The sequence below is a fragment of the Malus sylvestris genome, chromosome 5 (genome assembly GCF_916048215.2).
Source record: "Malus sylvestris chromosome 5, drMalSylv7.2, whole genome shotgun sequence".
NCBI lineage: Eukaryota > Viridiplantae > Streptophyta > Magnoliopsida > Rosales > Rosaceae > Malus > Malus sylvestris.
The window spans coordinates 37,555,523-37,578,622 of record NC_062264.1 but is presented as its reverse complement, the minus strand read 5'-3'; the positions used below and the strand labels follow the sequence as shown (position 1 = coordinate 37,578,622).

The 23,100-nt window shown below is 38.2% G+C and overlaps 4 protein-coding genes across 6 annotated transcripts; 3 read left to right on the top strand and 1 right to left on the bottom strand.

Annotated features, from left to right (window-relative positions):
* The first annotated feature begins 395 nt into the window (after positions 1-395).
* Positions 396-2,861, top strand: LOC126623683 (phosphoribosylformylglycinamidine cyclo-ligase, chloroplastic/mitochondrial-like). Its single transcript, XM_050292640.1, has 7 exons — positions 396-896; positions 1,194-1,288; positions 1,384-1,485; positions 1,578-1,637; positions 1,766-1,938; positions 2,090-2,195; positions 2,377-2,861. The coding sequence occupies exons 1-7, from the start codon at positions 509-511 to the stop codon at positions 2,713-2,715; spliced, it is 1,263 nt and encodes a 420-aa protein (XP_050148597.1). The 5' UTR covers positions 396-508; the 3' UTR covers positions 2,716-2,861.
* A 7,546-nt stretch (positions 2,862-10,407) lies between these two features.
* Positions 10,408-12,073, bottom strand: LOC126622861 (uncharacterized). Its single transcript, XM_050291559.1, has 3 exons — positions 11,655-12,073; positions 10,822-11,383; positions 10,408-10,611 (listed from the first exon to the last, which is right to left on the bottom strand). Exons 1-3 carry the CDS (start codon positions 12,071-12,073, stop codon positions 10,408-10,410), a joined length of 1,185 nt encoding a protein of 394 aa, XP_050147516.1.
* A 4,566-nt stretch (positions 12,074-16,639) lies between these two features.
* Positions 16,640-19,388, top strand: LOC126621061 (probable RNA 3'-terminal phosphate cyclase-like protein). Of its 2 annotated transcripts, none has more exons than XM_050289424.1 (6): positions 16,640-16,922; positions 17,059-17,208; positions 17,704-17,882; positions 17,974-18,149; positions 18,294-18,510; positions 18,837-19,388. In XM_050289424.1, exons 1-6 carry the CDS (start codon positions 16,718-16,720, stop codon positions 19,044-19,046), a joined length of 1,137 nt encoding a protein of 378 aa, XP_050145381.1. In that variant the 5' UTR covers positions 16,640-16,717; the 3' UTR covers positions 19,047-19,388. The 2 variants fall into 2 exon arrangements, with proteins under 2 accessions (XP_050145381.1, XP_050145380.1); XM_050289423.1 differs by having other exon boundaries at positions 16,641-16,922; positions 17,791-17,882.
* A 908-nt stretch (positions 19,389-20,296) lies between these two features.
* On the top strand, positions 20,297-22,832 carry LOC126621199 (uncharacterized). 2 transcript variants are annotated; one of them, XM_050289609.1, is made up of 4 exons: positions 20,297-20,571; positions 20,648-20,740; positions 22,110-22,279; positions 22,570-22,832. In XM_050289609.1, exons 1-4 carry the CDS (start codon positions 20,400-20,402, stop codon positions 22,633-22,635), a joined length of 501 nt encoding a protein of 166 aa, XP_050145566.1. In that variant the 5' UTR covers positions 20,297-20,399; the 3' UTR covers positions 22,636-22,832. The 2 variants fall into 2 exon arrangements, with proteins under 2 accessions (XP_050145566.1, XP_050145565.1); XM_050289608.1 differs by having other exon boundaries at positions 20,300-20,571; positions 22,098-22,279.
* Positions 22,833-23,100: the final 268 nt, after the last annotated feature.

Genomic DNA, 23,100 nt, shown 5'->3' with positions numbered 1-23,100 from the left:
TAGGGTTTTACAAAAGAAGTTTAGGGTTTCATGAACTTCAGCCCTAAAAGGAAATTGGAATAACCTTGCATTCTTCACAAGGAAGAGTTATATAACTAATCAAAGTAGAAGGCAAGAAGAACGCGTGAGCGAGTAACGTTTATTGTTAGGGCATAGGGTTTTGGGTTTAAGGCTTTAAGGGTATCTAGTATCTAGGAAAACTTACAGTAAAGACACAAACACATCCAAATTGTTAAACCCAGTAAAATTGCAACACCTAGGATCGCTTCTAAATTATATTTTATCTTTGGACACATATTGGCTGCGGTGGCGTGCACACCGGTTCTAACCATGGTCATGCCCACAGACAATACATAGTTTCCAAGTTTATCACAAATTTATGCAAGCTGTGTTCGACTTGAACCCTAACTCTCGTCCACCAGTAGGGCCAGCTGCACATTACATAGGGTTTCTGATTTGTGATTGTGAGCAGTGAGAGTCCTTGCGTTGCTCGTGTTTTAGGGTTTCAATGGCTGCCAATGCCATGACCACCGCCTTCAAGGCAAACACAGAGTTGTCTCGTTGTGTTAAATCTTCGCTAAGACCCTCCTCCTCCAAAGCCAACCCTAATGAAGCCCAACTATGCAGACTGCCAATCGGACTTCCCTTCAACAACTTCTCCTCCGGTCTCTCTCTGACTTCGGCCGGTAATATTTCACAGAGCAGACGCGTAATGTCAGTGTCGAAGAACAACGAGTCCTCCAATGATTTTAGTGCTAGCCGACGTGGTGATGACAGTTGGACGTACAAGGATGCTGGTGTAGATATAGATGCTGGGATGGCACTTGTTGATATAATTAAACAGGAGGATCCTGAAATTGGGTCATTTGGGGGTATTGTCCAAGATGAGATTCTCGGTATGATTACATATGTATGATATAGAAATCATATCAACATGAAGAAAATGTGATACCGTCATATTGCAGAGTTACAGTTGGAAAAATGTGATTGATATATGGTTGTCAATATTATGTCGTTGAACCTGTGTCGTCAAGTGCAGTTAATTGCAAAGTAGAATGACTACATATATAATATGTGACAATTAACTAATTTGTGTATATATATTTTTTGTGTGGTTGTGCTATATTTATATATGGTTGTCTGATATCATTATTTGGGCTCATCAATTTAATTAACTATATGGTGATCAACAGATGATGTATGCCTCGTTCACGGTACAGACGGTGTTGGAACGAAACTTAAGCTTGCATTTGAGACTGGAAATCATGAAACCATTGGTATTGATTTGGTAATATTTCTAGCATCTGTTTCACAAATATGATTTTTACTTGAATTTAGATAATTGCTTTTCCTACCAGGTTTGTTCACTCATTCAACTCTCAGGTTGCCATGAATGTCAATGATATCGTTACTCTTGGGGCTAAGCCAGTATCTTTTCAAGATTACTTTGCTACAGGCCGCCTTGATGTTGATATTGCTGCAAAGGTACGTAGAGTTCAGTATGCCTGAGCTTCTTGGATTGCATAGACAGATGCCTCTACAGCATAGCTTATTTGTTTTTCTTTTGTTCTTTTTAGGTTATAAAAGGTATTCGTAATGGTTGCAAACAATCTGGCTGTAAACTTTCGGGCGGAGAGGTATTCTAAACTAATTAGTTGTTTTGAACTCTCACTGCCCTATGATATGTGAATATTCTGTCTTATGCATGGTTAGTTTTTTCTTTACAGACACAATGTTGTTTCATAATGTTTTCGTATGTTTTCAGACTGCCGAGATGCCAGGTTTTTATAAAGATGGCGAGTATGACCTGGGTGGCTCTGCTGTTGGAGTTGTGAAAAAGGGATCTATCATTGATGGGAAAAACATTGTGGCTGGAGATGTTCTCATTGGCCTACCGTCTAGTGGGGTTCATTCTAATGGTTTCTCTCTTGTGAGAAGGTTGGTTGTAGCTGCTTAAAGAAACGTTAACTTCTGATTTATAATGTAATAGATGCAAATTCCTTGCAATTTATGCAATTAAATTTTATATCTCCTGACTACTCGTGGAAAACTTCCTACCATACTATTGATGTTTCTATATATCTTACAGGGTTCTGGCTGATAGTGGGCTTTCTCTCAAGGACCAACTACCTGGTGGAGAAGCTATCACATTAGGTGAAGCTTTGATGGTCCCAACTGTGATATATGTTAAGCAGGTAGGTTGACATCGATCAAACCTTTCTTGTGCATTTGTTACATATGTGTGTGCGCGTGTGCTCATTGTCTTGTTGTGTTTAACTAATTAACTAGCTGCCGAAAATGAAAATGAAAATGAAAATGAAAGCTCTCCTCTCATTGAGGCGCTCTTTACTATTGCGTTGCACTAAAAATATGCAGGTGCTCGACTTAATAAGGAAGGGAGGTGTCAAAGGAGTAGCTCACATCACAGGGGGTGGTCTCACAGAAAATATACCTCGAGTGTTCCCGAAAGGCCTAGGGGCTGTCATTTATAAAGATTCATGGGAAGTCCCACCTGTTTTCAAGTGGATCCAAGAAGCTGGACGGATTAAAGATGCTGAGATGAAACGAACTTTTAACATGGGTATTGGAATGGTTCTTGTTGTGAGTCAGGAGGCGTCCCACAGAATACTTGGGGAGGATGGAAATGTAGCTGCCTATAAAGCTTACCACATTGGTGAAGTAGCAAGCGGTGTTGAGGGAGTGATTTATATATAGTTAAGTAACGTCAACTTTGTGACTGTATCTTTAGAATGTGTATTAATAGAAGAGGGTTTCAAAAGACTACTGCATGAACGACATATTGATTTACTTGTTGAAGGCACTTTGATGATACTAGTAAGATTTACATCCCTCTTTAAGCATTTACTTCCTCAAGACATAGTTATCTGTATTCTTTGTTTTTTCTTCACCCCAGATGTGACTTGCAACCTGATTATTTTGATCTTAATATCGAAAAAAGTAGGATATCTCATGAGGCAAACGAGCCGCGGCTTCTTGTGTTTATCACTACTTTAGTGCATTTGAAAATGGGGATGCAACTCAGTGTTTAATCATAACGTTCCTCTCCCTCCTTGTCCTTCCAATATTATCATGCATTTTGTTAAGCACTAGTATGAGGTTGATATGAAATGATATGTAAAACCTGATAGGGTGGCCTGTAGCTTTTCATGGTCAGTTCAACTAAATTCTTCTTTGAAAAGTGGTAAATCGCACGGGGGTTAGCCCAAGTGGTTGGTGAGCAAGGGTGGAGAAAATAGGTGACGATTTGGAGATCCAAGAATGCCAATAACTGCCGGGGCACTGGTAATGATTTTGTTTTTTCTCCATTTGTGCTCTTGAAGTCTTCAAAATTCAAGATGCTAAGGGTTTCTCTGTTATATCAGCAACATCAAGACAATGATTCCAACAAAAAATCGAAACTTTAGTTAAGTTTGAGAAAGCTCCCTGGGGAAGAGTAGTAACGGTGAAACATTCACTCCATACATCAAAAGAGTGAACTTCTATGTATAAGTCTCGGCTGTCGAAAACTAATTCTACCAAATGAGCGGCCCCTTCAACCATATCTGGTTTGAAAGTATATGTTTGAGACACATATTCTCCATGTTGTCTCAGATCTAGTTGTTGATTTTGGTTGGGGAGCTTCAAGGGTCTCCGCTGGTCATCATTCTCAACAGTAATAACTTTAAAACCTACTTCAGTGCCACAATAAGTCACCTCTTTCCAATAAAAGCATGCCACTTTACACTCATCAGTAAATGAATTAAAAGATAGTTCATTGAGCTGGTACCCTCCTCTGGATCAGGCAAGTAAAGTACTAGGTGCATTGGAGGATTTCTGATCCGAAAAACTCTTGAACTGCTACAACTCTTCTCGAGAAACAAGGCAGAAAAATTTGAAATAAGAGAGAAATTTTCATCATAAACTGGGCTCGGAAGCAGGGACGAAGCCAGAGATTTGTGTGAATGGGGGCATCATCAAATAATAAAGTCATAATTAAAAAGCTCAAGAATTTACTAAACACATACTTATATATTAATCCAGAAAGTTTTTCATACAACAGTCCTTTACAATATCCCTTGACGCGTTTTCATGTTCTGAAAGCGTTGCATGACAACATCATTACCAATACCATCAAATATCTCTCTCTCTATAAAAATAATCATGTTATCATTCATCCATTGATCTCCCATCCGATTTCTCAATCGATTCTTCAGAATTTTCATGGCCGAAAATGCTCTTTCAACGGTTGCAGTATCAACTGGAAGAGTTGGTGCTAATGTCAAAAGCAAGTAAACCAGTGAATACACCTTGTGTTTTTTGCATTGAACCATTTTCTTTGCAAGATCTCCAATCTCTTTTAAACTTGAAAACTCAATGCTAGATCGCATATCCACAATGTAAGTCTCAAGTTGAATCTTAAGTATCACTAGCTCATTCAAAGAGAAGTCTTTAGGATAAAACTAGGCAAGACGCAATAGCTTTTGGCTATCAAAAGCAGAGAAGGAGTCAACTGGACATAAACATGCCAAACAAAGAAGTAACTCAGTGTTGGTCTCATTGAAACGATTATTTAGTTCTTGGAGCTGCCAATCCAAAACAACATAAAATATCCTAACACAATAATGATGCATATTTGTGACTACTTGTGCTTTTCGTTGCCCTCGCCTTCGAGAAAGAAACATATCATCCATATTAGGCACATCAATATTATGTTTAAGACAAAATTCTGAGACTTCACTAAGTAAAGAATCCCAACCACTTTTCCTCATTATCTCCAACCTTTGCTTACAAACTCCAACCAACTTCATGGCATTTACAATATCCTGATCCTTCCTTTGCAATGCTTGTGACAATTCATTGGTTATTCCTAGTATATCTTTCATCAAGTGTAGATTAAACACAAAATCAAATGATTGCATGGAATCCAATAAATTATTCGCTTCACATCTTTGTTGAGAGCTTACTCCATCATCTGCTATTACTTCAAGTACATCAAGTATGGATGAAAACATAGTCATTATACTTACTAAAGTACCCAAATGTGAACCCCAACGTGTTTCTCCTGCACGTTTCAAAGTAGTTTCTTGATTTTTGCCTTTCCCACTTGTAAACTCACCACTGTTTAGTGCTTCAATAACTGCAATAGATTGTTTCTCTCGAAGAAGATCACAACGCTTCGATGAAGCTCCAACAACATTTACCAAAATAGTAACTATACTAAAAAGAGACTCAATTTGGATGTTCTTCTTTGCCACGTCTATAAGAGCTAATTGAAGTTGATGTGCAAAGCAATGAATATAATAAGCACAACCATTTTCTTTCATAATAAGAGCTTTAAGACCATTGAACTCACCTTGCATATTGCTGGCCCCATCATAACCTTGCCCACGCAACCTAGACATGTTCAATTTATGCCTAGAAAATACCTCATCAATGGCTTCCTTGAGTGAGAGAGCAGCGGTACTAGTAACATGCTCAATGCCAATAAAAAGCTCAATGACATGCCCATTCTTGTCTACATGACGCAATACAATAGCCATTTGTTCCTTTGTTGATACGTCGCGAGATTCATCAATCAAAATAGAAAACAACGAAGTGCCAATGTCTTTAATAATAGCCCTGATGGTCTCAGTTGCACAAGCATTTACAATGTCTTTTTGAATATCTGGTGATGTCAATTTGTGATTCTCCAGAGCATTTTTCAAAGTAATGGCTTTCACATCCTCATTGTGGTTGGCAAGAAATTGTAGAAGCTCAAGAAAGTTCCCATGGTTGCTTGAATGTTCAGATTCATCATTACCACGAAATGCAAGCTCTTGTCTCAAAAGAAATGGACAACAATCGATTGATGCATTCAACCGAGCCCTATATTGAATTCGAGTTTCATCATGAGTTTTAGAGAAAAAAGATTGGATATGTTGCTTTTGACTCCTTAAAGCTTCAAAATTACTCCATGCTTGATTGTGTGCACTATTGACGCCTCCAATATGAGTTAGAAGTCTTTCTTTCTTCTTCCAGTTAGAAAATCCTTCGCCAACAAAGAAATCACCACCTGCTTGTTCTCTAATGTTTGGTTTAAAAAGGTAGCAACACAAACAAAAGACAGCATCTTTTTCTACACTATATTCCAACCAAGTAGGAAAATCATCAAACCAAGCAGGGTTGAATCGTCTTTGCGTGTCTCCATATTTCTTGTAAGGAAAATTATGGGTTTTAGGTTGTTAAGGACCAGCTAGCACATATGCTCTTCGTACTTGATCTCGAATATTAGGATTGTAATCCAAAATTCGAATTCGCTTACCAGGATCTGATGGAAGATTTGATAAAATAAATTCTGTACTATCTTGTCCTTGAGTATCATTATTTTTCTCAATAACTGGGGATGGCGGCACTAATATTTTTTTGAAAAACCTCTCCATGATGTTTCAGTCTGCAAAGTCAATCATATTGATACCAATAACAAATAAGGTTCATACGTAATTTGTAGAATTTATAGAATAAAAATCTCAATAAAATTCTTAGACTCTTAATCCTAGAGTATACTATACTAATATACTTAATAACTAATCCATATCCAACCAAGGCAACAATTCAATTAACCAATAACCAATATGGCAATACCAATAAACATACAAATTATTCAACAAATAAACATTTAATTCAACTAATCATATGAATAAATGTATACCCATATTCATAAAATTTGTAATTTCATAATTTCATTCATCAATAATCATAGAATTCATTTCAATAACCAATAACCATATTAGTGCATTACCATATGATTCTATATTTCTATACCAATTAAACAAAAAATCATCTTAAATAATTAATTAGGGTTAGGGATTATAGATTTAGGAATTAAAAAAATTACCTAAATATATATATGTCGGCTAGAACGGCTGGCTGGTGAGTGGCTGGCTGCGCGTGGCTGGCTGGGAGCCTGGGAACAACACCTTTGTTGCTTCTGTTCCGTTCTGTTTCTGCTGCTGCCTGCTTGGAATTTGGGGAACTGGGGAAGAGCTGCTCTCTGATTGGCAAAGGAAACGGAAAGATGGAAATAATGGAATGGGGGTGGACCGGGTGGGGACAAGCAGTCCCCCACTATAACATACCTTTTATTTTTTTCAAACATATACGAAACGACTCCGTTTCGTTCACTATTTTTTTTAATACCAGGACCAAAACGACGTCGTTTTGGCCTGGATTTAAAAAAAAAAAAAACCTAGCTCTGCTTTTGCAGAACAAGATCGGAGAGCAAAACCAGAAAAATCTCAGTAGGGGCTCTGCCTCTGCTGCTGCAAAACCCGATCAGTTTAAACAGCATGCCAGCATGATGAAAATTATCTTTCGCTGGGACATTTGTCAAACTATAAGCTTAATGTGAAAGCCGAAAGGTGGAGACAAGATAAATGTTGGTGCACGACGCTTTGTAGGACCAACGAACTGCTGATGATATTCATCTCAGGGTGAAGAAGATAGGGATTAATCTGGAAAAGGAAAAATTAATCAATGAATATGGGCTCGAAAGTCAATCTATTCTATGCCATATAATGCAATGAGGATGGCAATCATAAGGCAGCACACAGTACTCGTCCCCTGAGAATTAATCCCGCAAAAGAGTCAGCATCAGAAAAATCTCAGTGGGGGCATCCGCCCCTAGGCCCATGGTAGCTCTGTCCCTGCTCGGAAGGTTATTGTTAGCCTCTAACTTGTATTGGAAAGAGGGTTTCAAAGGACGGGCGCGTTCCAAATGTTTTGCCTTGAACTTATATTCTTGATCAATCAAGAAACGCCATTTCTTGCAGCACGCTTAAACCTTAGCAAAAACTAACTCAAAATCTCGATGATGATTTCATAGGGAAGTTCTTGATAAAGTTTGTTTGTTTAGATGTTTTGGTTGATAGTTTGGATCGGTTTCTTAGGGTTAGAATAACAGAGAATGGATAGGACTTGGAGATGTGATTGATGGCTTCAAAGGCTGTGTAAGAAATGCAGCAGCCATAACTTCATTAAGTAGAGGAAATCTTGTAGGGTATGGTGCATTGCCATGACCCATGCTTGCTTAAATGAGTGATTAACAAGAGACTTAAACAACTCTTTTATCCTTACTACTCCATATTAAATCCTAGCCCTTCATTTGGGTTTTAAGTGATCTAATTTGGAATGTACATTTGTCACTCACACACTTACACATACATTTAAACTGAAAAACTAGTCGTCAGAGGCTAAAACCCTTTCTTCTTCTTTCTTTTTCGATGCAGATAGAAGCCATGCTCGGAAGCTCCTTGCTGCCTTCGATCCTTCGACTTCAGAAGCTGTTTAGCTTCCAACACTCCCTTCTAAACTGCTTCTGGGAGTCATTCCAAGCAATCCCTTCAGGTAATTTGAATCTTTCATTCGGTAATGCTTTTGTGAAAATATTTGTGATCGAATCTTCTGTGCTGCAATAGATTAGCTTGATTGCAAAGGTGTTGTCACACAGAAGTGGTGTGGCTTCAACCTACAATTCGCCAAAGTCTTTGAGGATAAACCTTAGCCAAATAGCTTGAACTATTGCTTTTGATGCACTCACGTACTCTGCCTCGGCTGTGGACAATGCAACACTTTGTTGCTTCACAGAGGCCCATGAAAAAACCCTTGAACCAAAGGTAAAAGCATAGCCCGATGTGCTTTTGCTATCATCTTCACTGCCACCCCAGTCACTATCACAAAATCCAATTAGGATAGTTGACTTCCCCATTTCATACTTGATGCCATAATGCCATAATCAAGTGTTCATTGCACATATCTTAGAACTTTCTTTGTTGTCCCCGTGTGTATCTTGCTAGGATTCTGCATAAATCTAGAGAGTAGGCTTGCTGAGAACATTAGATTTGGCCTTGTTGCAGTCAAGTATAATAGACTGCCAACAATGCTTTTGTAGAGACTAGCATTCGCATGTTCACTTCCATCATCCTTCTTAAGCTTCTCATTTTCAATTAAAGGTGTAGAGACCGATTTGCAACCCTTCAAACCAAACCTTTCAAGCAAGGTTTCAGCATACTTCCTTTGATGAATGAAGATGTTGTTTGCCTCTTGAATTACCCCAATGCCAAGAAAATGATGCAAGAGGCCTAGGTCAGTCATTTTATACCTCTTCATCATTTCTTCTTTGAACTCTTCAATCATTGAAGCATCATTTCTAGTGTAGACAACATCATCCACATAGATTGAGACAATAAGTGTCTTGTTGTTGCCTTTTGTCTTGGTGTAGAATGTAGCTTCACTAGGACTTTTCTGAAATCATTTCTCAGGGAAATAAGAACCAATCTCACTGTACCAAGCCCCTGAAGCTTGTTTTAGGCCATATAGTGCCTTTCTTAGCTTATACACCTTATCTGGAAATGCTTCACTTGTGAACCCTTGAGATTGTTCCACTAACACCTCATCCCCTAACACTTCATTTAGAAATGCAGATTTAACATCCAATTAATGCAGCTTCCAACCCTTCTTGGCTACTAGGGCTATCAAGGTCCTTATGATGTCTAACCTTGCTACTGGTGCAAAGGTTTCATTGAAATCTACACCAGGCTTCTGTGAGTAACCTTTAGCTACCAATCCTGCCTTGTTCTTCTGCACAAAACCATCTACACAGTAATTACATGTTTCATGTGAGAAACCTTTAACTACTAATCTTGCCTTATTCTCTATCATTTCAAGCTCTTCCTTCATTGTTTTCTTCCAAACTTTGTCTTTCTCAACTTCTTCATATGTTTCTGGTTCCACTACACAGTAATTACATGTATCATATATCTCATCCAAGCTTCTCAACCTCACTGGAGTTGAACTTGGAGTTGTTATTTGTGATTGACTCGGTCGTGGACTTATGTTTGATTGTTGTGGAGTCCCTTGTGTGTCACCATTCTTTGTGGTTACTTCTTGAATTAAGGTTTCCATAGGCTCCCTTGTTTGCCTATTGTTGAGGTCAAGTTGTAAAGATACACTATCTTTCTCTTCTACACTTATTTCCAAATTCCATGTTGAATATTCATCAAAGATAACATCCATTGACAAGATTATCTTCTGAGTTGACATATTGTAAACTTTGTACCCTTTCTCATTGGTACCATAACCCACAAAAACACCCTTGTTGCTTAATTTCTCCAACTTGTGTCTTAGTTGTTGAGGAATGTGAGTGTAGCACATTGAGCCAAACATTTTCAGATCCTTCACAGAAGGCTTCCTTCCACTGAACACTTCAAATGGAGTATTCTTGTCCAATGCTTTAGTAGGGCACCTATTCAATAGGTACATTAAGGTGTTCACAACTTCACCCCAAAATGTATAGGGCATGTTCTTCTCATGTATCATAGACTTAGCCATTTTGACTATAGTCATATTCTTCATTTCTACAATGCCATTCTGTTATGGTGAATATGCCACTGTGAGTTGCTTCTCCAATCCCACATCTTCACAGAATGCATTGAACTCAAGAAAGGTGTACTCTCCTCCCTTATCACTTCTTAGTCTTTTGATTTGGTATCCACTTTGCAATTCCACAATTGCCTTGAACTTCTTGAATATTGTGAATACCTCAGACTTGAACCTCATCACGTACGCCCAACACATCTGTGAGTAGTCATTAATGAAGGTTAGGAAATACCTGTTTCCACTTATTTTTGTTGTTTGCATTGGTCCACACACGTCTGTGTGAATCAATTCAAGTGGCTTTGTTGCCCTCCAAGCTTTTCCAGCTTCAAATGGATCTCTGTGATGCTTTCAAAACACATATCCTTCACAGGTTTCATTGCATTGATCCAACCTTGGTACACCTTGTACCATTTCATGCTTTTGCAGATTTTCTAAACTTGTCATGTTTAAGTGACCAAGCCTCTTGTGCCATAACTTCATAGAACTTGTCACACTTGCTTTCCTTGCCACCTCTTCTAGGTACTTCAACATAAGTGGAAAGCTTATGTTTTTCACTTCTACTCTAGTCACCAGGTTTGATAGGGACATGTCATCATAGATCTCGACCACAGTTCCCCTAAAGAGTAGGAAATAGCCATGCTCCATCATTTGACCCACACTAAGTAGATTCTCATCCAATCCAGGCACTAGCATCACCTCTCTTATGCATCTTTTTCCTTTCTTGGTGTTAATGACTAGACTTCCTCTTCTAGTGGCTATGACAATGTTTCCATCTTCCATTTTTACTTTTCCAGTGAAGTTTGTGTCAATGTCAATGAGTAATGACTTATGTGCAATTATGTGATTGCTGTAGCCATTGTCAATGTACCACACTTCAGTGTTTTTCTCCACTTTTGCACTAAAAGCACAGAACACATTTGCTTCTTCTTCCTCTTGGTTAGCATAGTTCACTTGTTGCACATTCTTTGATCTGCAATCCCTTATGATGTGCCCGAACTTGTTACATTTATGACATCTAGGCTTGTCATTGAACCAACACTTCCCAAAATGGAATTTGTCACAGTGCTTGCATTGCTACTTGGTTCTTGGACCTTTATTTGAGTTGCTGCCTAGGTTAAGTCTAGGGTTTTGATACCCCCTTCCTTCCCATTTCTTGTTCTTGCCCTTCCACTGTGGTTTTTGTATGCGTGCATTAGCTTGACTAGTAGATCCAATAGAGAGTGATTGAAATGCTTTCATGCCTCTCAAGCCTTTGGTCAAAAGCTCTTAAGAATGCCATTACATCTTGCACACTAAGAGTTTCAATGTCTTTGGTTTCTTTAATGACACTCGCTATTGAATCATATGGCTTAGTCAAACTGATCAATAATTTCTGGACAACTTTCTCATTAGGCAATTCCTCACCATGTGTTTTCATCTTATTTACAACATCAAATAGCCTAGTAAAGTAATCTTTCAACAGCTCATTTTCCCTCATTCTTATATACTCGAAATCTCTTCTAAGGGATTGAAGTTTTACCTTTCTAACTTTGGTGTCTCCTATGTACTCTTGCTGTAAAACTTCCCAAGCTCCCTTTGCAATCTCTTCATTTGCTATCCTCGGGAAAATGGTGTCTGAGACAGCACCTTGGATAATTCCAAGTGCTATAGCATCCTCCATCTGGTTCTGCTTCAGTGTTTTGAGTTATGTTTCTGTGAGGTCCTCCTTTAGAGCATCGACCTTCATCTCAGGTAGTTCATACCCGTGTTGAACCATATCCCATATATCATAGGACTTGAAAATGATTGTCATTCTTATTCTCCAAAAATCATAGTTCTCCCCATCAAAGGCTAGAGCTTTTAGTTCATTGCGACTGCTTAATCCCTTCATTTGCAGGGTTGTTTGTTGATTGTTGTTGTTGAGGACACTACGTATGTGCTCCCAAAGATCTCAACTTGCATAGATTACGGCCAGAAAGTTGTAAGATCAAAAACTAAACTTTGAGGCCATGATAAAGTTTGTTTGTTTAGATGTTTTGGTTGATAGTTTGGATCGGTTTCTTAGGGTTAGAATAGCAGGAGATGTGATTGATGACTTCAAAGGCTATGTAAGAAATGCAACAGCCATAACTTCATTAAGTAGAGGAAATCTTGTAGGGTATGGTGCATTGCCATGACCCATGCTTACTTAAAGGAGTGATTGACAAGAGACTTAAACAACTCTTTTATCCTTACTCCAGATTAAATCATAGCCCTTCATTTGGGTTTTAAGTGATTTAATCTGGAATGTACATTTGTCACTCACACACTTACACATACATTTAAACTGAAAAACTAGCAATTGGAGGCTAAAACACTTTCTTCTTCTTTCTTCTTCGATGCGGATAGAAGCCATGCTCGGGAGCTCCTTGCTGCCTTTGATCCTTGGACTTCAGAAGCCGTTTAGCTTCCAACAGTTCTGATGGCATTTTTACAGATTTCTGCAGAATGTAGTTATAACCATTAAGTTTTGTAATATATTGGAAAAATGCTGGCTTATTTTGCAATATAGAATTAAAACCAATGAATATGACTAGCTGTATCCCCAAAAAACTGAATATATGACTAGTTTGTTCTTCTGATCCAAAATTCTTTTCAATCTTAAAAATGCTCATTAAGTATATTATCTACCCGAACTCTGTATTTCATCGTAATAGCAATCTTGGTAAAGAAATTATCAGTTTTTGAGATTATATTTTGCAAATAGTACACACACAAATAGAGATTTATTTATACATATTTACAGAAAATCAACCTATACCCTAAACCCATACAAAAACAGTAACACCCAGGCTCATCACAGGCAGAAATACTCGAAAAGCTTTGACCATTTCCGGTCTACAGAATAATAAATGTATCTGTTCTATTTTCTGAATCATGTAGAGAGCAATGAATGGACCGAGAGATGAAGGGAAGACGAGGTTAGATACTACAGGTAATCAATACTCACACTAATTACAACAAATAATTTTGCATTAGCGTTAAAGCAAATATTGTGCGAAGTACTTGTTAGAGAAACTTACATATAGGTGAAGGTCTCCTGTAACATGTAGAGCACCGTTGCCTTGATTGGGGGAGAATAATACGTTCTTAACATTCGTCATTTTTTTCGTAGAACTTACACAAAACCCAGCCATACAACTACACAGAAGAATTTAAACCGCATAATCATAAATTCGAATCCATATTAAAGTACTACATGAGTAAGGAATGAAGAAAAGAGTTACTTACAGCCCCAGTTGCTTTTGGTGCCATTACACCACTCTTGTACTCGATCATATACCAGTCAGTAGTTGTTGAACTTTTTCGACTGCTCCTTCGGCAAAATCGTAACAGTTTTTTGTATCCAATTATCTCATTCCCTTGTTTGATCCCTTCATATGATGTAATTGATTTCCAATACCCATTGCCAGCTTTACGCTTTGGGACACAGTTTCGATGGGTGAAGAAATACAAATCTTATTGGTCTGCTAACCCATACATCCCTAGGGTTCGAGAAAGAAAAAAATCATATTCAAGGCCTTGATGTCATCCTACTTCCTACACTCCTATGACAAACTTTAAATGCGAATCGAAACTGCAAAAGAAAGATCAAAGATACCACATAAATTGAAAAAAGAAACCAAAACAAGATAATTCACCGGAGAGTTGCATAGGGCTGTAGTCATAAAACTTCAATTCTTCAATGATCCCATTCACCGGCAGAGGATGGCCAGAGATTTTTTTTGTTCAGAAAATATGTAACTATTTCTTGGTCGTTGGGTTGAAAGCAGGGCGTATAAAGTCGGTCGCTTGTCATTGTTGAACGATTTCCACCTTGAAAAGAAGACATCGGTACCTAGCTATATACATACACAAGGTCGTAGCCCCCCCCCCAAAAAAAGTCTCGCATTTAGCTTCCTTCCTGCACAAGAAAGAATTATAGTCACGAGTTTAAGGAAATGAGAGGTATGAACACGATAGAATATCAAATCGATGTAGAAAGAGAAAGAGAAAGAGAAGTCTGAGTGAGTAGCAGCCTGAAACGTACCAAAAATGGGAACAGTTCAAGCATTTTTCATAGGGGAAAAGGTTTGGTCTTGTGCTTGAAAAAAGATGTAGTTGTGAATTACTTGTAGGTAAACCTTTTTGTATCCCTAGTAAAAGGAGAGGAAGGGACGCGCGGAAGAGAGAGAGAGAGAGAGTCCCAATAAGGATAGTGCTTTAGTATCCTCCCAATATAAAGTTCAATGCAGATACAAGAACAAAGTAAACGATTTAAGGAATTTTCACAATTATATATATATATAATCAAATATACACAAAGCATTTAATATAAAGGTTATTTAGGCAAAGAGCAATAAAATCTGTACAATTAGCCATGTTAATTTTTTTTCGACATAGTAGTAATGCTCGATAGATTAAATTTGTATCACCAATAAGAATTAAGCATGTTAATCAACCCTTAAAGTAATAATCCAAACTTCACTTCCTAGCATTCTCCTTTTGTGATTGGTTTTGTGGCTTCATAAAATTTTTGGTGTGCCGAAATACGTGGTGTATACCATATGTCATTATATATGAGTGAAGGAAAATTTTATTTATCAAGTGTCCCTTCATTTATTTAAAGACATGTGGTGTATTAATGTTTCGAACCTACTGAAAAATTGCTCTTCGTTAGTACACTAATTAAGTTGTCTAATGAAATTGAAGACCACATTGATGAGTGATTTAATAGATGAAGAATGCAATGTTTAAAACATAAAAAGACCAAAATTATGACTTTTTATTTTGTTTTAACAAACGATATTATTTACGGTGAGAGTGGGCTAAGCCTTCTAATGAACTTGCAATAATGTGATTTAAATTCATTTTTCTCGAGAATCGAAAACCTCCTAATTAAATAAAGAATAATGCTGCGAATCTTGATTGACTGACACTAGGAGCCGATTCGGAGAAACAAGAAGCATGGCATGAGATTCGCGGCGGAATAAATTCCGATAGCGAATTACTTGATTCGATGAATGGAGGGGGGGCCCTCCAACTCAAGCACAAAATCAATGTTGAATCAACAATCATCGAGAGGGGCACCACCAAGCGAGATCGAGACCAGCACCTGTATAGGTTGGAGAAAAGCCCTTGTATAGGGTTCCAAACCTGCGCTTCTTCAAATATCCCATAAATAAAGGTAGGGGCAAGACTAACAAGCGAGAAACTTTACTTGGAGAAAGAAAGGGGCTAAACTGTAAAACTAAATGCCGAATAAAATTATGACTTAGCATAAGAGAAAAGAGTAAATTAGAAGAATGGTCCCTAAACTATGATTGAATTGTAGTTTTAGTCCCTGAACAAAAAATCCATTAAATTTGGTCCCTAAACTTGATAAAATGTGGAGCATTGGTCCTCTGATGTCAATTTTGTTAAATTTTCTATTAGAATGTTTGAGTGGAAGGTTTATGGGCACACTTAAATAATTATGTACTACCTGGCTTAGAAATATTTAAAAAATTAATAATTAGGAAAGATAAAATTAAAAATAAAAAAAAATTCTATAAACCCACCCTCACTTCACCAACTCTTGCCGTCCACCCATTCACCTTTGAGTCTTTGACCAACTCCCTAGCTTACCTCCCATCTCCATCTCCCAATCCCCACAACCCATCCGATCCCCAACTCGTAGCCCACAAAGTTCCAACCTCTGTGCGGTGACGGTTTCGATTGTAGATTGTCAAGGCAGCGTGGAATAAGGCTGCAAGGATGGAGATCATTGTGTGAAGTCATTTGGAAAGGAAGATTGTGTTCCAAATTTAGATTTGAACTTTTTTATGGTTTGGTTGTTGGGAGAGTGCAACAATGGTGGCTGGGTTTGGAGAAAGAGGTGGGCGGAAGGAAGATGAAAGGGAGAAAATTAAACCATTTTTATTTTATGTATTTTCTTTTTCCTTTCTTTGTGTTTGTATTTTTGTTTTTATAAATTTGTTAGCCCACATGGCATCCACATCAACAAAAATATGGAGCCCACAAAGACCATGTCATCATAGTAACGGAAAATCTCACGGCGTTGGTACCAAAGGACTAATGCTCCATATTTTGTCAAGTTGAAGGGCTAAATCTAATAGAATTTTAATTTAGGGACTAAAGCTACAATTCAATCAAAATTAAGGACCATTTCTCCAATTTACTCTAAGATAAAAAGACCCTTTGTAATAAAAGCCAAGATGGTTTGATTGCTCCCTGCAAGCAATTTGCAAAACCGCCGTCCCCGCCACCGAGCGCAGAGAAACTGACAGACCAGAGAGAAGCGAAAATGGGGAAAGCAAGCTACAAGAAGTTAACCGGAAGCCAAAACCTAAGGCAACGGCTCGTACTGGCGGCGCTTGCGTCCACACCGGTTCTTATCGAGGACATTCGCGCAGAGGAGACATGGCCCGGCCTCCGCCCCCACGAGGTCTCCTTCCTCCGCCTGCTCGAGAAGGTCTCCGATGACTGCGTCGTCGAAATCAACGAGACTGGTACTCCTACTAGCTGTTTCCAAACACAAAAGCACTTGCCTTTTTTCGAATTTAGCGAAAAATTGAAGTTCCAATTTTGCGTCGGGGTTTAGGGTTTTAGGGTTTTTGAGAGATTGTGTTTTGGGTTTGTGAGCAGGTACAAAATTGAAGTTCAAGCCAGGGATAGTGATGGGTGGGAGGAATTTGGTGCACGATTGCGGGCTCAGTCGGGCGGTTGGGTATTTCTTGGAGCCATTGATTGTGCTTGGTCTGTTTGCCAAAAAGCCGCTTACCATTACGCTTAAAGGTAACTGCGTTCGTTGTTGCGAATCTTCTCCGCACTTTTATTTTTGTTTAGTTGTTGTTTTCTATTGGTGTTCTTGTAGAATTGAAAGCCTCAAATTTATGGTTCTGGTTTTGATCCAAGTACGGAACATAAATTTATAACATTTTCATGCTGTAACATCGTTATTTTCTTTTATCAACAATCTCCCGGTAGCAAAAGTTGCCTATTGTATTCAAGACAATTCCTTGATGTTTATGGTACTGGTCTTAATATTGAGTCACAGATTAACATGTGAACAGAGAAGCTAATTTCTGATAGTTTTAAAATCTATCTATTCTGTTTTGTATTCCGACTAATTACCTTACTACTTATGAACAAATGACCTGACCCAATCAGTAACCGAAAAAGGGTTCTCCCCATATCATGGTAGATAGAGCACTGCAAATCTTTCGTGGGTGTCCATTTGAGCTTTAAGAAGGTGCTTCCACTTTATGAGTGTTTCATATTTTTCTGTTAGGAATACAAATGATTCCAAGGACCCATCTGTTGATACATTCCTGTCTACTACTTTGCCCATGTTAAAACACTTTGGAGTTCCCTCAGAAAGGCTAGACCTCAAAATACAGAGTCGTGGATCTGCTCCTCAAGGTGGCGGCGAAGTGTTCTTGTCAATTCCAATTGTTCAAAGTCTAACTGTGAGTTTCTGAGAATTTTGAGATACTATATATGTTTTTCACCATTTTTTTCAGTTTTGGATCCATTATTGTTTTATGTTTTGCTCTGTAGGCAGTCAACTGGACTGATGAGGGGATGGTTAAGAGGATTAGAGGGGTTACATTCTCAACAAGAGTGTCCACTCAGTTTGAAAATACCATGGTGTATGCCGCTCGTGGAATCTTTAATCTCTTACTCCCAGATGTTCACGTATTTACTGACCATAAAAGTGGCCCGCAAGCTGGGCAGTATGTTCTCAATTTTTACCAAATATCATTATATTTTTTCTGTAGAGAGACATTTTAGAAGTTTGAAGTTCTTTATTTTGTTTTGAGGTTTGGTCATATTAAAGTGATCGCTTAGGCTCATATAGACAATAATGATTGTGGCAGTTCACCTGGTTATGGAATTTCACTGGTTGCGGAAACAACTTCCGGTTGCTGTATCTCTGCTGATACAGCAATTTCTTATTCTCGAGGGGAAGATATAGGTGAGCTTGAAGATGAGGGGAAGAAAGAGCTTATGCCTTCAGAGGATGTTGGTGTGCAAATTGCTAATATTCTGCTTGGGGAGATTGAGCAGGGTGGAGTGGTAGATTCAACACATCAGGTTCGTGATTTGATGTATTGTACTTCCTTACTGGCTGAGTTTGACCCATTATCATGTTAGTTGTGAATGCAATTTCACATGGAATTGTATTCCCGAAATGCGATTTAATGTTGATTTAAATGTAGTCCTAAAAATCGAATGATGCAAGTATGATGACTAATGTCTCCTCCTTTCAATTTTGTTAACAGCTTGTTCTATGACAGTGGTAAAATTACTAAAAGGCATTCTTACAAGAAATAGATACAGTATTTGGTTACAGGTTCCGTTTTTGTCCCTTTATGAATTCTGTCTATCGACTCATAATTTGCTGTCATTTTGGCTTGTAGGGCTTGTTGTTTCTTCTCTGTGCACTATGTCCACAAGACGTTTCAAAGGTTCGTGTTGGAAAGCTCTCCCCTCATGGAATAGAAACACTCAGAGACATCAAAGACTTTCTCGGAGTTAAATTTGTCATTAAGCCCGACCCATCTACAGGGACCGTCATACTTAATTGTGTTGGCTCTGGGTTAAGGAACCTTTCAAGAAGGATCTCGTGATTGTCACAAGAAGTTTATGACTTTCTAATGTATTGGTGAGCGTTTCTTGGGTGGCAAAGAGTAGTTGGAACTCGGGAGGCATTTCATGCATACACGCTGTGGAGGAGGAATACATTCTAATGGAGTAGCTGGAAGAAGTTTTGGCAATTTTTGATCATGTACTCAAATTTGAACACCAATATCTATGCGTGCAGTTCATTATGATACAAATTGGAACAACAGCTTCTTCCGGAGCGAAGCATATCGACTGTCGTTGCCTCCAAAATCAAATGCCTTGTTGGTCTGCTTGTATTAACATGATGGAATTGTGAAATCGAAATTACTGAATTGATTTTCATGTCATTCGTTGCATTTTCATTTTAAAAGCTTTGAATTGCAACAGTTGCTTCAGCGACAGCTTCATCACTCCATGCATCGAAAGATTGAACTTCTAGATGTGAATCTTGTCCGTCTCTAATAAATTCTACCAAATAAGCGACCCCTTCCAACTTTATTTGGTTCAAGATAAGTTAAACATCAGAGTACGCGATAAACAAGATTACAAAATAATAAGAATATATTTAATAAACAAGAATGCCGAGACGTTTACAAAACCCAAAGAGACTACATTTGACTACCTTATTATTCATACTAAACTGCAAGTTATATTTACATAGAGCAGAACCTAGAAACTCTAATTCGGATGGGCTAGACCCATATAGTTAAACTAACAAGTAAATCCAAATAATCATAAAATTTTAATATTTTCCAACAAGAGAAATTTGTTGCAGCACCCGTTTCCGCGTTGTCCCGTGACCAATTTGTCATTTTGATTGGGGAGCTTCAGGGGTATCCATTGGTTATCCTTTCCCATTGCTATATATATAATTAGATTAAAGAATCACAACCTTAATCGATGAATCTCTTTCAAAGATGGAGCTAGAATTAAGTTAGAATATCGCTCGAATAAAAGTAAGTAACCTCATGTGAGAGGTATTTTTGGGAGTTTCATATTGAATTTTGGGTGTTGAAATGAATGTTGGAAATTACTAGAGCTTAGCTCAATCGTTGGAAGCATGCGCGTCTGCGCATAAGGTCTTAGGTTAAATTCTCCTCATTCTCATGCTTGTATCACAAAATAAAATACGAAAATGGACTAAATAGCCCTACACTAAAGACCCAAGATATGAGGTTGGGCTAGGCCTATATATAATCACCTTGGACCAAATTGTAAACTAAGATATGAAAAAGCGCGGGAAAGGTGGCCCATACGTAGCCAAATTTGAAGAAAGCAAAACGAGAGAGAAAGAGAGAGGCTGAAACGTTGATACAGAAATTAGGGTTTTTATCTGAACAAAATTGGGGGCAAATCAAATGGAGCAGGGCTCCCAAGGCAGCATAGTTCTGAGAAGACATGGAAAGGGAGAGTCACAGGAAGAAGAAGAAAGAGTGGTGGACTTGAGTGGTCAGGTGCACCTCCTCCCCTGCTCCATCAAATTCAATGGCCCTTCCAATGTCTCCCAATACTTCAAACCCAAACCAACTGGTAAAAATCTGCCCTTTTTTCTTACATACAATTTACATGGCATAATTGAATAATGGGCTTTTTCTTGGAGTTGAAGGAATCGAATCGGAGGGTTTAAGGACGCAGGAAGCTTGTTTCAGAGGAAGGAAGTTGCAAGGAGCTTCGATTTCGGTTCCAGATGGGTATTCTGGTATGTCATTGCAGTTTCAGTCAGTAAATTCAGTACCTTTTTATTGCATTGTATGAGTTCTGGTTGTTGACGCCTTATCTTTATCGATTTCTTCATCACTTTCCGGCTTATTTAGACCTCGGTGCTCTGTATTGATGTTTAGAGTTGGGATTTTATAGCGCCGAATAAAGATTCTGACTTTAGGTCTGAGATTTTCGGAAAGCTAACTTACTTTAAATTGTAAACATTACCCTTTTTAATTGGTGAACCCAAGTTTCATCCACTTTCCTCTTCAATGATAAGTTTTGGTTATCTCATAATTTCTTGGTGCTTTAATCTCTCCGTTACTTGCTTTTAGGCCTTATGGGTTATTACCATGCGTTTGTTATAAACATTTTTCGTAGTTCAGCATCATGTTTCATGTTTGAAACACCATGGGTCCGTGGCCAAACCTTTTCCTTTTCTACACAACTTTATAGTGCATTCTGTCATTTGAGGGCAAGTTGTTGGGTTCTGCTGGCGCCTTTACTGTGGAGCATAGGTGAAATTGATGTTTTCATGGTATCAGATGAAAGTGATGGGAGAGAGAAATGGGACCTGGAAAGAAAATCATGTGGTAAATTAGTAGGAGGTTCAGATGTGCTTTTCCTTGATTTGTACACCATCGATTTCATGTTAGTATGTATCAAGGAACATGATGTTAGTGTTGGTGGATGGAATAGATAGTGCTTCTTTGACGGAAATTATCTTGTGCCATATGATTAGAATCTTGAGATCCTGAGGCTAGGGCCTATATTGCAAGGCAGTGGTGGGTGTTGCAGCTGTTACTATATTGATCCTTGGTTTCTCAAAACCAGAGAGACAGTGAGGAAGTGTTAACATTTAGAAATGAAGAAGAAATTAGAGAAAACGGGAGTATAGAGTCTATAGACTCGGCCACAAAGAAAATACTCCGGTGACTCCACAGGCCTATAACCAAATCATGGTTGTTTACTATTTGATATTGTGAGCTGACCTTTGGGACTTCGATATAACAGAGAAATGGCGAGCAATCGTTTCTTGTTTTGATAGTGTTGACTATTGTTGTGTCCTATAACTGATCCCACCCATTGAGTTGTATGTCAGCAGTTACCACCTCCATCTACCATACTTTTTCTTCAGCAAAATGAAATAGATTTCTTAGGGGCTTGGAGACAGGTGTGGTCGGGAGAGGCTACAATTTCATGGGATGGGAGATACCCTTGTTAATTCAAGATGGTGGTGTTGTATATATGTGTGACAACAAAAGGTTTCTCTTCGTATGTTGTTTTCGATTGATGTAAATGACTAAATTCACTTTCAATTTTCAAAGAGTTCCTCTGTAGTAATTTCTTTGCAGGATTTGTTCTAGGGAAGAAGAGTCTTGGCAAGAGAAATCTTTCCGATAATTCTGATGGGAGCTCAAACTGTTGGGAGATGAATGCGAAATATAAAAGCATCACATATTGGAATCACGACAGCCTTCCTTCACAGGATGATGGATTCTTGCGTTGTTTTCACTGGCTTTCTGTAGCAAAATCTGTAAGTTTGTGCTCGACAATACGGTGGTGCATGAATCTTTGGTACATTACTCTATGGCCATGTGTGTTGTGTCTGTTGGCAACTTGGCATGGTTTCGTTTTCATGGAATAATTATGATGAACTTCAATATTTACGTTCCCGCAAAGTCTTTTGCTTTTTAAAAACTGAAATCCCCCCATTTTTCTTATTGTTTTTTGGATCTTGTTGAAAAATATTACTAGTTTACTATTTGAAGGGTAATCACCTGTTCTTCCAGTCACTTTACACCAGATATTTGCTTATGGCTGCAGATGCACAAACCCACAACAGCCGAAGATTTGGTTTCTGCATCAGCTGCTTTGGAAAAGATGAACTGATTACCCTTTCCCCGCGTGTTCTTTGTACTAAAAAAAAAGCCAAAAATCTCAAAGTACTTGTATCTCTCTCTTGGTAGAAATTAGCATCTTTGTATTTTGAATGCTTGTAGGTTTGTAATTAATAAAAGTTGTATTGGCAGTCGAATTCCTTGAAAGTTTGATGACCCTCATCTTGAAATTGAAGCTTGATTACATTAGCTACTGAATACACTTACAAGTGAAGTATACGCTTGCGAGACGAACACATATTTCTGTGTATGCTTGGCAAGATTCTTTTTAATTAATTTGGGATAACTGGGTTCTTTTTTTCGTCTGAACAAACACATTTTGAGTAACAATGCTTGATAAACTTTTTTGTTATTCTGCAGCCTTGAATGCGATGTAAAAAAAGATCATAACTTTGCTATCTTAGTCGGGAAGAATTCTAAAAGTCGAAGCAAAAACTAACATACTGAAACTCCCTTT

What these genes read in the sequence shown, in the direction of transcription:
- LOC126623683 (XM_050292640.1), top strand. Translation starts at nt 509, where the DNA reads ATGGCTGCCAATGCCATGACCACCGCCTTCAAGGCAAACACAGAGTTG. An exon ending in TGTCCAAGATGAGATTCTCG is followed by an intron (nt 897 to 1,193) that starts GTATGATTACAT and finishes GGTGATCAACAG; the next exon opens with ATGATGTATGCCTCGTTCAC. An exon ending in GGTTTCTCTCTTGTGAGAAG is followed by an intron (nt 1,939 to 2,089) that starts GTTGGTTGTAGC and finishes TATATCTTACAG; the next exon opens with GGTTCTGGCTGATAGTGGGC.
- LOC126622861 (XM_050291559.1), bottom strand. Translation starts at nt 12,073, where the DNA reads ATGGAGGATGCTATAGCACTTGGAATTATCCAAGGTGCTGTCTCAGAC. An exon ending in TTTGACCAAAGGCTTGAGAG is followed by an intron (nt 11,384 to 11,654) that starts GCATGAAAGCAT and finishes AAGGGATTGCAG; the next exon opens with ATCAAAGAATGTGCAACAAG. An exon ending in ATCTGCAAAAGCATGAAATG is followed by an intron (nt 10,612 to 10,821) that starts GTACAAGGTGTA and finishes GACTACTCACAG; the next exon opens with ATGTGTTGGGCGTACGTGAT.
- LOC126621061 (XM_050289424.1), top strand. Translation starts at nt 16,718, where the DNA reads ATGGGGAAAGCAAGCTACAAGAAGTTAACCGGAAGCCAAAACCTAAGG. An exon ending in CAATTGTTCAAAGTCTAACT is followed by an intron (nt 17,883 to 17,973) that starts GTGAGTTTCTGA and finishes TTTGCTCTGTAG; the next exon opens with GCAGTCAACTGGACTGATGA. An exon ending in TGGTAGATTCAACACATCAG is followed by an intron (nt 18,511 to 18,836) that starts GTTCGTGATTTG and finishes TTTGGCTTGTAG; the next exon opens with GGCTTGTTGTTTCTTCTCTG.
- LOC126621199 (XM_050289608.1), top strand. Translation starts at nt 20,400, where the DNA reads ATGGAGCAGGGCTCCCAAGGCAGCATAGTTCTGAGAAGACATGGAAAG. An exon ending in CTTCAAACCCAAACCAACTG is followed by an intron (nt 20,572 to 20,647) that starts GTAAAAATCTGC and finishes TTGGAGTTGAAG; the next exon opens with GAATCGAATCGGAGGGTTTA. An exon ending in GGTTCCAGATGGGTATTCTG is followed by an intron (nt 20,741 to 22,097) that starts GTATGTCATTGC and finishes ATTTCTTTGCAG; the next exon opens with GATTTGTTCTAGGGAAGAAG.